Source organism: Aythya marila, assembly GCF_965140915.1.
Source record: "Aythya marila genome assembly, chromosome: 4".
NCBI lineage: Eukaryota > Metazoa > Chordata > Aves > Anseriformes > Anatidae > Aythya > Aythya marila.
Genome location: NC_139045.1, coordinates 43,824,571 through 43,836,646, shown reverse-complemented (window position 1 = coordinate 43,836,646; position 12,076 = coordinate 43,824,571). Strand labels below are relative to the sequence as shown.

At 39.9% G+C, this 12,076-nt stretch overlaps 1 protein-coding gene across 11 annotated transcripts in view; it reads right to left on the bottom strand.

Moving 5' to 3' along the window:
• Positions 1-12,076, bottom strand: part of TNIP3 (TNFAIP3 interacting protein 3) — a 70,038-nt gene that overhangs the window by 46,424 nt on the left and 11,538 nt on the right. For 9 of the 11 annotated variants that reach the window (XM_082759150.1, XM_082759152.1, XM_082759151.1 and 6 more), the window contains exon 2: positions 3,864-3,949. The exons of the other annotated variants lie outside the window; for them this stretch is intronic. In XM_082759150.1, the coding sequence (XP_082615276.1) occupies positions 3,864-3,871 (8 nt within the window). In that variant the 5' untranslated portion in view covers positions 3,872-3,949. The remainder of the gene's footprint in view (positions 1-3,863; positions 3,950-12,076) is intronic. 11 annotated transcript variants of the gene reach the window in all.

Genomic DNA, 12,076 nt, shown 5'->3' with positions numbered 1-12,076 from the left:
AAGCCATTTCAGCTAATATTTCCCCAATTTATGATAAAGCACTTCATTCGTTTCAGAAAAAGGCCTTTAGAATTTGAGAAAGAAGAGAGCTGGGTTACAGAATTTGTAATCTAACCCATGCTAGAAATATATTTGAAATGGGAATAGAAATCAGGCATATAATTTTTAAAGACTGTTTACTGCAGAACTAGGTTATTCTCTTATGTTGTATATGATTTTAAAGGATTTTTGCTCTCTTAATTTGGTTTTGTATAATTCATAGTTTTTTTCCCTCTAAATACCTTAGGATTTTTATATTAAAATCTTACCCACCTAAGACTAAATGGCAAAGAATTTCTGGTCTAACAAGCAATGGGATGAACAAAATTTTAACAAGCAATGGGATGAACAAAGTTTTGCCATGAAAACAAGTCTTTTGTTACAGATTCTTTTTTTCAGCCTCATGAACTCTTGCAGCTTTTGTAAGCCGTTAACAAACCACCAGTTCCTGAGCTGACAAACAACACTTACAATCGTGCAGCTCCCTAAGAATCGGTGGTGCCATTCCACTACTCAACACCTCACGAGCAGATCTCCTGAGCCTAAACTCTGAGTGGAATTTGAGCCAGATCTCTTAAAATTGAACTGCATTAATTCTACATTCTGCCTCACACCCCCCACGGTAAGAGATGGTTTATTAGTCACAAAGCATACTGCACCAGTGCAAACACAAAAAGAACACCTGCCTTTGTCAACTGCAAGGATATAATTTAAAAAGAGAACAAAAAAAAAAAAAAAAAAAAAAAAAAAGCTTCTAGAAATAGTTTTGTTTTTTGTTTTTTGTTTTTTTTTTTTTTTTTTTTCCAATCTATTTCCAACTTCCTTTTTTTAACTCAAATATTACCCCCAAAAAATCACCCAGTATTTCAAAAGCATAGCTGGAAACCCAGACACCAGCAGCAGCTGAGATCCACCTAGGAGACCTGCACTGTCTCTAGAATGAGAGCTCCCAGATGCTGTGGAAAAAAAGTGCTGGCACTGTTACTCAGGAATTAAGTTTGAGATTAAAGATAATCTTGCCCCAGTCCCAAGAAGAGAGCTCCATAAGGCAAGGTGTATGATAGGGGGTTAAAACATGTATGTACTGAGACTAGAGCAGAGAAATGCTTAAACTTTCGCTCAAATGTGATGCAGCCAAAACATCTGCCTGTCACCCCATAAACGTCCCTACACTTCTGTTCCCTTTACGACAAAGGAATGGAGCTTTTAAGGAACATTTAATAGCCAGCAGCTGTTTGGCTGTCAAATGCCACATCTGGAGAAGCTGTGCCGTTAATGTGAACAGAAACAATTATTCTTTAATAGTTTTGCTTAATTTTAAGAATTACACAAATCACAACAACAAAAGAGGTGCAATGGAAACACATCTGGTTTCTCAGAAAAGAAGCCAAAAAAGGGCGCAGTGATTCACTGAAGCTGCATCTCTAATTTGTTCTGTCTCACTGAAGAAAGAAGTAAAGCTACTGATATCCAGGTACTTAGTGCTTTTCCAGCCTTTGACTATTACCCTCAACAAATATGGGATGTGCAAGAAGATGGCAACTAGCTGGCTCACATTAAATCCCATTAGATGTCAGTTACTGCACAGCTCTGCGCCCCTCTGTGCGTGAAGGTTTGGGACTCTCTGGGACTGCACTTCAATAGTGCCTCCTCACTTCTGTACACCACAGCCTGCACATCAAGAAGAGAACATTGTTCCCCTTTCACTTGGATCTTCTGCTTAATTACACTACCAAAACCATAACGAAATTTCTTCCTGATGGACAGAATTTGGGATGACTTCAAACCCCTGGAAAGTCAATGAAATGATTTTCACGAATTTCGCTGTGTTTTAAAACGAGCTGTGAGTGAGTTACTGCTTCTCCAGAGAGACAGTCATCTGTAACGGAGCACCCAGACTCATCACCCAGGACTCATGCAACTGCGTGTGGATCGCTGGTGCAAAGGGAATTGAAGTTTTGCCATGAAAAATCAACAAAATGGAAAGCTGAGCCAAGCAGGGCCACCGACTAGCACGTGCTTTCTGGAGCAGATGAACTCCTCCACTGACATGCACGCATGCAGGAAGATGGTGGGAGATGGCAGGAAAGCATTGAAAGAACCAAAAACTAAGAGTTAACAACAAGAAGGGAGATAAATCTAAAGCAGAGTGAAAATAATGTTTTCAAGTGCCTGCACTTTTCTTATGAAGACCAATAGCCAGAAAAGCTTGAATCCCTTTTACAACACTCTCCTAGCCCCAGCAGGTACCTTTTTGAAACTGTCACCCTCCCACAGCTCTTTCTAAACTGACTGCTCACTCCAGCGTGAGTACCAGGTGTCTATTCAGACCCTGCATGCACTCATTTCTGTGGAAAGCTGCAATCCTGATGCAATTTTATATGTTTGAGGTTTTTAACTGGTGCTTTACACCACCGATCTTTCTCTTCCTGAATCAGGCATCACCACAAACCAAACAAGACCTGTGCACTGCCCCTTTTGCCTCCGAGCTCACCCTTGGGCAGGATGTCGATGCGTCACCAAGCCTCACAGATCTGGGTTCACAGCTGAGCTGCACCCTTGCAGGAAAACAAGTCAGTGATTCATTTGGGTCAGTTTCACCCCTGTGGACCTTCGCTATTTTCAGTTACCTACTAATGGTGCAGGCAGAACAAACAGGAGAGCACCATTAGGAAATTCAGCCAGGAAATTTAACTTACAGTAGCTGATGGAGGACAACCAGCCCTGTTAAGTCAAGCCAACTTCTTGCCTGTGGTAGCTGTTAGGCAGCCAAAATGAAACAGAGAGGAAGCTCGCTGCACAGCTGTCTGCGTCACAGATCCAGGGCTTGAACTGCCAGCAACCGGCACCTGGTCTCACCAGGGATGCCAGCACCAGGAGGGAGACTTGACACCTCCCTCCCCTCGCAGAAACATGCTAGAGTCAAACTACACTAGCAGCACACAATGTCTTAAATAAATCGGAAATCCCAAGGGATTTCAATGTCCAGTTATTTCTCAATAAACTAACTGGAACAAAAAATGCTTCTTTCAGGAAGAAAGAAGGGTAGAGTACTATTCTGTAAACTTCACAAAACAAACTACACTTTCCTTAAAAAGTTTTGTTTTTGTTTTTCCTCTCATATATGCGCATTAAGCTTAATTCTAAAGCTATCTTTTAATCATTCTCAGCTACCTGGATTTTTTATTTATTTATTTTTATTTGGTCAGAGTTTGTCTTACTGAATACAGCTGTTCATCGAAATACTCAGCATCATTTGTTGTCTTAAATCTCCCCATGACTCACCGACAGTCTTAGAAACAGGTCATCACAGTCACAGACTCACTGAAAGCTGTTAGCAATATTGTGACCTCTCTATCTGTATAAAGTATCTCTCCTTCCTACAGTGCAACCTCTTTTCCTGCCGTTATCAGTAGAACTAGTATTACTCCACAAAGAAGCAACCAGCCCAAGGAGGTTGTGAAATCTCCATACTCAGAAATATTAAAAACTCGCCTAAGCAGGCTGAGCAATCTGACCTCAGCCCTGCTGGTCCAGGTGACCTCCAGGTCCCTTCCAACCTACGCTATTCTGTGATCATGCTCTTCTCAGTACAAAAAAAAAAAAAGCCCATATTTCACTTGTTTAACCAGAACTGATGCAGACCTCCACAGGACAGATTACAGTAGGAAAAAAATGTATTAGTCTGGGTCTCTGAAAGAGAAATTGACTGACAAATGCAGAAAATACCTGATTGTATAGTTCCAAAGCATAATGTAAATTAATTTTAAAATAAATAAATAAAGGGAGAAGCTTCTCCACATAGAGTTAAGATACTTTAATACCTTTCCATCTCACCACACTGATGGAGACACAATTCAAGGAGATCCTCTGCCTCTTTATTCTTCCTTTTGAGCTGCTCAGAGTGAATCTGTTAGAAACAGAGAGGAAAAAAAAAAAAAAAGTATACTTAGAGGGAAACAAAAAGGTTAATAATCTAGGAAGAACAACTTAATTGTGTAATCACAAGAAGAGATCATAACATCTTGTCTGCATTCCTGTTTTTTTCTTTATATACAATAAATGGCTTACATGTAGGCCAGGAATCTACTTTCTCCTTCCCACCATCATCTCCTCTTAAACCCACCACTCTAGCAGGGACAGTTTTGCAAGGGCAAGAGGACTATCACTCTCCAGCTGTGGTAGCAGGAATCTCCCCAAGGAGCAAAGCTGTCAGTAGCCACAAAAATACTGGAAGTGTTGTGAAAGGCTTTTATTATTATTCATTCTAAAAGAACCAACTATTTTAAATACTCTAGAGTTCATGTATGTCCTCAGATTGACCTGTAAATTCATATGCTTTGTGGAAGGATACAGTAAGACTATTACTCCAAATTTAAGAGAATGAGTAGTGAGCCTGATACAGATCACTTGAAGAGAAAAGAAAAGGAGGCTTGTGTAAGTTATTGTGCACAAGTGCATTGTTCAAGAACTATACAAGCTCCTAACAAGCTTCCTGCTCTTCGGGGCTAGTTACTGTCTAGCACTGCATTTCCAAAGAGAAGAAGGGGAAAAAAAAAACACCCTTCCCAGACAAAAGGACACACAATGGGGTAACAGTCACACTAAGTAGTTCACATATAAATAATTCTTTCAGATGAGAAGCCCAAACATGAAGAAAGCAAGCTGTGTATGTTGTGAAGTACCATCACCTCTACATGACAAGCGGGAGAACAGATGGCACAGGGACTGAGCCACTGCCACCTCACCCCCAGGAGCCATTCTGCTGCCTGTGCTGCAGGCCAGGGACAGCACTGGGTGAGTTTCTTCAGGATACGTGGGACACCCCATCAGAAAAGGAGTCCAGAAGTGTTATTATACACTTGAGATCAAAGTGTCAAAGCCACTGCGTTGTTATAGTTGTTGGTGTCAGAAAACTGGGAGATTAGAGCTTTATCATGACCTAAGAGATTTCATAACGCCTGGTGGAAGGATGACAATGTGACCACTGGAATAAAGCAGGAAGCGATCAAGAGTGGAACCTGCCATTTATAACCAAATAAGTTTTCAATTACAAGCCATTCTCTTTATTGGTAACATCAAATTAATGTGAAACCACAGCTGAACATTTTATAGAAACCATGCTGCTTCATCTATGTGCAGAGCAGAAGTGTAAAATAAAAGTTTGCCAGGAGAAGATCTGAGGTGTTTGGCATTCCTCCCCTGCTTAATTCTCCTTTCCAGCAGACATTTCACACATTTTAAATGCATCTGGTAATCACTAATTACAAGGATCCTATTAAGAAAAAATGTAAATTCAGTTTCATATGCAACTTGATTCCAGCTTGTCTGAGTTTTATGAGTGTCTGTTTAATCATAACAAAAACATGTTGAAGTATGGAAAGCTGTATTCATTTGATTTTAATGGGTGCTGCTGACATTTGGTACTAATAAGAATTAAGCCTTATTTTGGGATGCCTACACTGGGCATTTAGGTATCTAACAAAATACCAGTTTTGAAAAATGTTGACGTGGAATGAACACTCCCAACCTCCACCAAAACAAAACAAACAAAAAAAATGAACACACTAAACCAAATCTGGTTTGAAGAGGAAAAAATGAAAAATAAAAATAAAAACACACAGAAAAACCCACCACCACCAGAATTCAGACCACTATTTCATCCCTAATGCATCCCACTGGGCACTTCAGCATCCTCAGACCCATATGCCAGTTACACACACTATGACATCCCCCATGCTGAAAAAATGAGCCGTGTTAAAGTGATGCAGGTTAGAACTGACAATAAAGAGGATTCCTATGTGGGTGAAGTTTATGCAACAGCAAGTAAAGAAAGCTTTGGGGAGTAAAAAAGTGAAGGACATGGAAAGATTCCTTGTGTGACTTGCTGGTTCTGCAGCAACAGATCAGTTCAGTGGGATGTGCTGGGGAGTGCTCCAGGCCCCTGCACTGGCTGCTCTGGGTTCTCCGTGGCCCTGCTCTGCAAAGGAGCTGCTAAAGCTGACAATTCCCAACTCAGTGCTTGGCCCAGCTGAAGACCCAGCTATCACAGAGCAGCAGTTCTCCAGAAGTCCTGCTGCCACCACCTGCTGGGGGTGGGGGGATCCCTCCTGCATGGCTTTGCAAAGTCCGTGGTACGCATCTCCTGACTCTTAGTCATATGCAGATTTTGCTGCATGCCCCACAGCACCGGGCACCCTGATTTAATATGTCTTTACCAGCCGGTCCAGCTACCAGAAGCTATTTCATGGTCATAGCACCAGAGTACATCCTCCCTCTTCTGAACAGTCCAAGCTGTGGGGAAAAGCAGACCTCACTGCCGTGAGAGCTGGAGCAATGCACACAGTAGAGCCTGGCACCTGCTTTGATTTGCCTCCGCTGTTCTCCAAACGAGTTTTGGAGACTGTGTTGATGCAGGGTAATGGCCTTGCCTTTCGTTTCTTAAGGCTTTGTCCTGAAGTGTGTCTCTCCTGAAAGGTCTTTTATTCTTTATTTTTTCCCCCAAATCATTTTGATTCTTCACAACAAAAAAAAAAATTACTGCAATGAATCCAACCTGTGTTGGCAGTGCAAATTGTGCTACATCTAAATCTGGTTACAAACCAAACAAGAGGCATCGAGGTTATTGTACAAAACATGCACACTTTTATAAAAACAACTAGAAGATTTTACAACTACAGTATGCAATTTAATGCTGTAGGGTTTTTATTGGATCAGACAAATTGAAGCCAAGGTGGATAAAAATGCAGCTACTTCAAAGAATCAAGGCTACGTAGGAAATAGGGGAGGTTATAATGGTCATGTAAAGGATTGCTCAGAATTACATAAATTTTCTGCTTTCTGTCAAGGCTTTTAAGAACAGGAATGCTCTGAAGTAAAACAGGATTTGTTTTGCTCACAGATTTATGTGTTTTAGCCACAATTGAAGATATATAGTAAAAAGCATACAAAATTCCTTGGTGCTCTCCTACCAGATTTATCAGTGCTCCAGTGATAATCCAAGCCTTAAGTGCTTCCTAAATATATGTGAACAGGACAAAAAAGCTCTTTTTGGTTGGAGTACTAATTTGTATTAAAAACAAGGAAGTTTTCCACATGCAGAAAACATATTTGGAAAGAAAAGAAAAAAAAAAAAAAAAAAAAAACTCCACACAGAGCAACAAGAAGACTAATTCTTATAAAATAATAATTATAAAATAAAAGGCCACATAGGCACTCAAACTAGAGCTTCAAAATGTTATCCAAAGCACATTTCAAAAACATCTATATTGTGAACGTTAAACCTGCACTGCTCTCATTTTGCCTCCTGCCACATTCTTTTTCTTTCTCCAAATCCAGTGCTAGCTTAAGAGCATCCTATCTTCCTCAACCTTCATTCCATTTTCCCCAAACACACTTTGTAATTCACTTGTTCCTGTGTTGTGCCAAAGCAATATTTTGTGGGGATGCAGTGTAAGATGAATCTCAGAACTGAGTCGGCCTAAACAAGGCAGGAAAGGGAGAGAAAATATTGTCAGGTTTCTCCACACACACACTCTATCCAATGATTCAATTTAACTGAACACCACCATAAACTGACATTGTCTCAATGGAAGGAGCAGAAAACAGCTAGCATGCCAGAAAAAAAAAATAATGAAGTAAATACTTGCAAACTAGGCATAAGGAACAAACCCAAGAATAAGTTACCTTTCCACTGAAACACATTTTTTGTAAAGCAAAAGATCCAGGACTAACCGTCACAGACAGGCCAAGTAAAATTACATCATTTAAGTAATACCCAAATTGCAAAATAGCTCCAAAACAAAGTGGAACATATATAATCATAAATGCTGTTGATAAACAAGCCAGCAGGTTACACACTGTGTGTGGCTGTTGCGTAGGAGGGGGGGGGAAAGAAATGGATTATTACTGTAAATGTGATCAAAATGGAAGAGCAACCGAAGAAACAAATAAGCATTTGATGAAAAAGATCCTAAGCAACATATACGGAAACTAAATCGATACAGCAATAGAGACTTCAGGATTTTTTTTCTTGACCCATAACTCTGAGAAAGTTAAAAATACAACTTAATATTTCTGTGACGTCTTCCTCCCTAGATAGTCCCAGGTTTAATACTCGTAAATAGCACTAATGTTCAGTGCAGCCAGACTTCAACCAGCTATTACATGTCTTCCTGCTTTTGCATCCACGCTCTTTGCTGAAAATGCAGCTTCAGTCATGTAAATGCAGCACAAGAAAACCCACAAAGACAGCAAGATCTGCCAGTCCTCTCCTCCCCCTGTTATTTCCTGATAGTGCTGAAACTTCAATGTTAGACCTTTTCTAATCATATATTTAAAGTCTGACATTTTATTTGTGCGAAAAATAGAAAGTTGTTAGGTTCTTCAGCTGTCTTGCCCAATTAGATTCAGATAAAATGAAACTGGTACCTGCATTGTGTGCTGCAGGGAGATTTAACTCTGAATACTTAAAACTGATCTCCCCATTAAGCACAATTTTCCTTGGTTATGGTAGCAGTAGAGTCAGAAGAGCAAACATCCCCAAAAACCTAATTCACAGATGCCACAAATCTGTGATATCCAGAACTTGATAAGCACTCTATTTAATTTCTTGAACTAATCTCAAACTGTGCAATGACTGAAATAAATCAAGACCCAAAACAACTGAAGGCTGTTGCAGTGGACCAGACTGAAGAACGAGGCAATTAAAGGCTGAACGCACTATTTCTACCCAGAACTAAAAGCCTGGTTTTCTGCACGACGTAGATGGGACTCTGGAGAGGCTCTGCGCTGCAAGCTGTTTGGCAGCAGTCCAGGAAATGCAAACGCACAGTGCAATCTCTGCATTCACTGTCTCGCATGGGAGGTAGCAGGCTGGCTTTGTACAGATAGGCAGCATCTGCCGTGCAGCTCTTTGGTCTTACAATAGGGTGTCTGAAAACATTTCTATTGACACACACAAACTAGTTGAAGTAGTGGGTATAAATCCTGTTTTTAAGTACATGACCTGGATTGAAAAATCAATACATCACTTTTTTCTTACATTAAACCAGAATGGAAAACATTTTACAGACATAGTTATTTCTTCAGAAATTTGTCCATTTAATGATTTCTAAACATCTTCAGATTTAGATGTACTTCTTAAGATCTTCAAAGTGAGTAAAATATTCCCATGTGAGTATAAACCCCTTCAAGTAGAAATCAACGGCACAAATATTACCAAAAGCAGCCAGGGTCATGCCCAGAGCAAAGCTCAACGTAAGTCATTCCACACAGACATCTGCACAGATGAATCTAAAGCACAGAAGACAATTTGAAAGGCTTCAAAACCTAAATTCCTTGCCAAAAATATTATGGCTACAACTCTAATGTGCAAGAGTCACATAAGAAGTGACGAAGAGAAGTCAAGTATGATCAAGTTGTCAAAGCCATGCACAATATACCTCAAGTCCTCAGTGCTTTCCTGGATTCCTACAAAGTCACCTTCTTCCCTCTCCCATCACTGGAATCCACAGAAAGAAGAAAATACTACTAACCTCTAATTATTACAAGGTTATGAGTTGGTGTGTGTGTGTGTTTGCGCTATGCTTTAATGTTTTGGAGTGATTTACAACATACCAAGAAGTTGCTAGAAGATATATGATGATGTCTGCAACCAAAAACATTGCCTGAAAACAAAATCTCAACATTTTTCTTCCTGTATATGAAAATGAATTTTAACTTTCTGTTATTTGAGCCTCTCTCATATTCATACATATCCTATCACTGATTTTCAGATACTGCACATATTTCTCCTAAAAGTATTGAAAATGAGGGGCCTCAGTTCTTTACTGGAAAATGTTGGGTTTGACCAGCGCCCATCATTGCACAAAGACCTGGGGGCAAAGGCAATGATACTTTGAACGTACTTATTGCCCGAAGTCTATGAAGGGGAATCCTTGTTAATAGAATATGAATTATTTTATTAAAGATTTACAGAATGCAGTGATGAAATAAAATAAAGCCTTCAGCAATAAATCTATTTAATTTGTTTAAAGGCAATTTATCAAGAAATCACAAATCTGTCAAACAGTGAACTCTGCCAAATATACAGTTCTTCAGAAGAACACGTATAAACCAGGCGTATGTCATCTAAGAGCACTGCAGGAAGCCTTCCCAAGGGTACTTTACTCCTGTTCTGTATCTAACTTCAATTAGCATGACAAATTATTTGAGGGTGGGCAAGATGGGAAGGAAATACTTAGCTGTTTGTTAAATGTCAGCTCTAAATTATGCAGTGAAAGATATTTTTTTTTATTATTCACTGTCAAAGTACGGACAGAAATAATTCCAGAAGATAACATGCAGAAGTAGAAAGGAAAAATGCTGCAAGATAAAAGCAAGATTAATAAATATTATAACAATCGATAGTGCCAGAGATGATTTTCTGAAAAATTTTCAATGGACATCTCCCAACAATACAACTGTGATGTGAAGGGAAAGAGAAACAATGGAACTTCCTTGTGCAATCCAAGCCAAGAGAGAAATGATTTAGGATCTATTAAGTCCACTGACTTTGGAAACAGATCTGTGGAGTACAAATAGGTAACTTGCCACGTTAATAGAAAGATTGCTCCAAGGACAGGGTCCACGTGGCTGGGAAGGAGATGAGTTTATGAGAAAAGTATTCAAGATACAAGCACACCTACCACAAAAAGTTGTACAGCTGCAAGAGCAGAAGCCTAACACTAAGAAGGTAAGAATCTGATTCAGATGAGGAGCTCAGCTCAGATTTATATAAACTTCAAACTCTCCATCTAAGCTTCAAAATCTCAGAACAAAATAAGAAAGAAGAAATGAGCCTATAGAAAACTAGGAATGATCTGACAAACCCATTCCATTGCAGAAAAGCTTGGCACAGTTTGGCTGGCAGGAACACAAGTGCTAAACAGCTCTCAGAGACCTGCGAAATGCTTGTTGCTTTGTATACACTCTAGTGTGCCCACACTTCTGATAATGGGGTACTCTCACTGCTGGAAATTAGGACTCTGCCAGCAGTATATCTTGGTGTACTAAGGATCCAGCAGCATGTGAAGGGAAGACGACCCTTTAAGAAACTCTTTTTCCACAGCTTTCTAGGTGGGTTGCTGTGAGCATTTTTAAGTTCTCATAGATGTACTGACAACTCTTACTTTGGTTTGAGAAGGGGGAACTGGAGCAGAGAGTCCTACAGCTATCCTAGTGTAATGGTTGTGCAGGCCCTCTGGCAGCAAACACCGCTGGCTCTGAAGACAGAAGGGTTAATTCTCACTGCAACGGCTACAAGTACCGCAGCTTTATATTTTATCAGGCAAGGAATTAAAACACAGAGAGAAAAAAAAAAAACGTGCATAAATTTGCTTTCTTTTCCTTCTACACAAGCCTCAATAATCCTCACAGCTCACTCTGTTTATGCCTATTAACCGAAAATGTACCACTTGAAATTTCTTACGCTGTGACTCCAAGTATTCCTTACTCGGGGTTGAAATGCTTCAAAACTTTTTCTGGGATGAAGCATTAATGTTAATTCACAGCAACAAGGCAAGCAAAAACCACCCAGCCCACAGCCCCGGACCACCCTCAAATGCTACATGGACTACAGAAAACAATTTGTAGCAGATGTGGATAAAGGGCCCTTCTGTTTCCTAATCACAGGCCCAGCCAAGGGAATCCTGTGGCTGCTCATCAGAGTCCGTAGCACAGGGCACATCCCAAACTCTACAGAACAGGTAAAATTTCCTAAAGTTTCAGCAGAAATGTTACCCAAGGAAGAAGCATGGGTCAAACCCAGTAGATGTGCACTGAGTCTTTTTAACATTAGATTTACTCTAAAGTAAGAGTTTGACATAGCCCAAATGCTCTACATGGCAATAATGCTTTACTGTTCCTGTGTCATTCACTGTCCAGCCTTGTAGGAGAAAAGAGAGTACAAAAACTGTGCTACAGCAGAGTATAAATGTGCATGAAATCACATGATTTATACACAATTGTGAAGAAAATAAAAGTTAAAAAAAAAAAA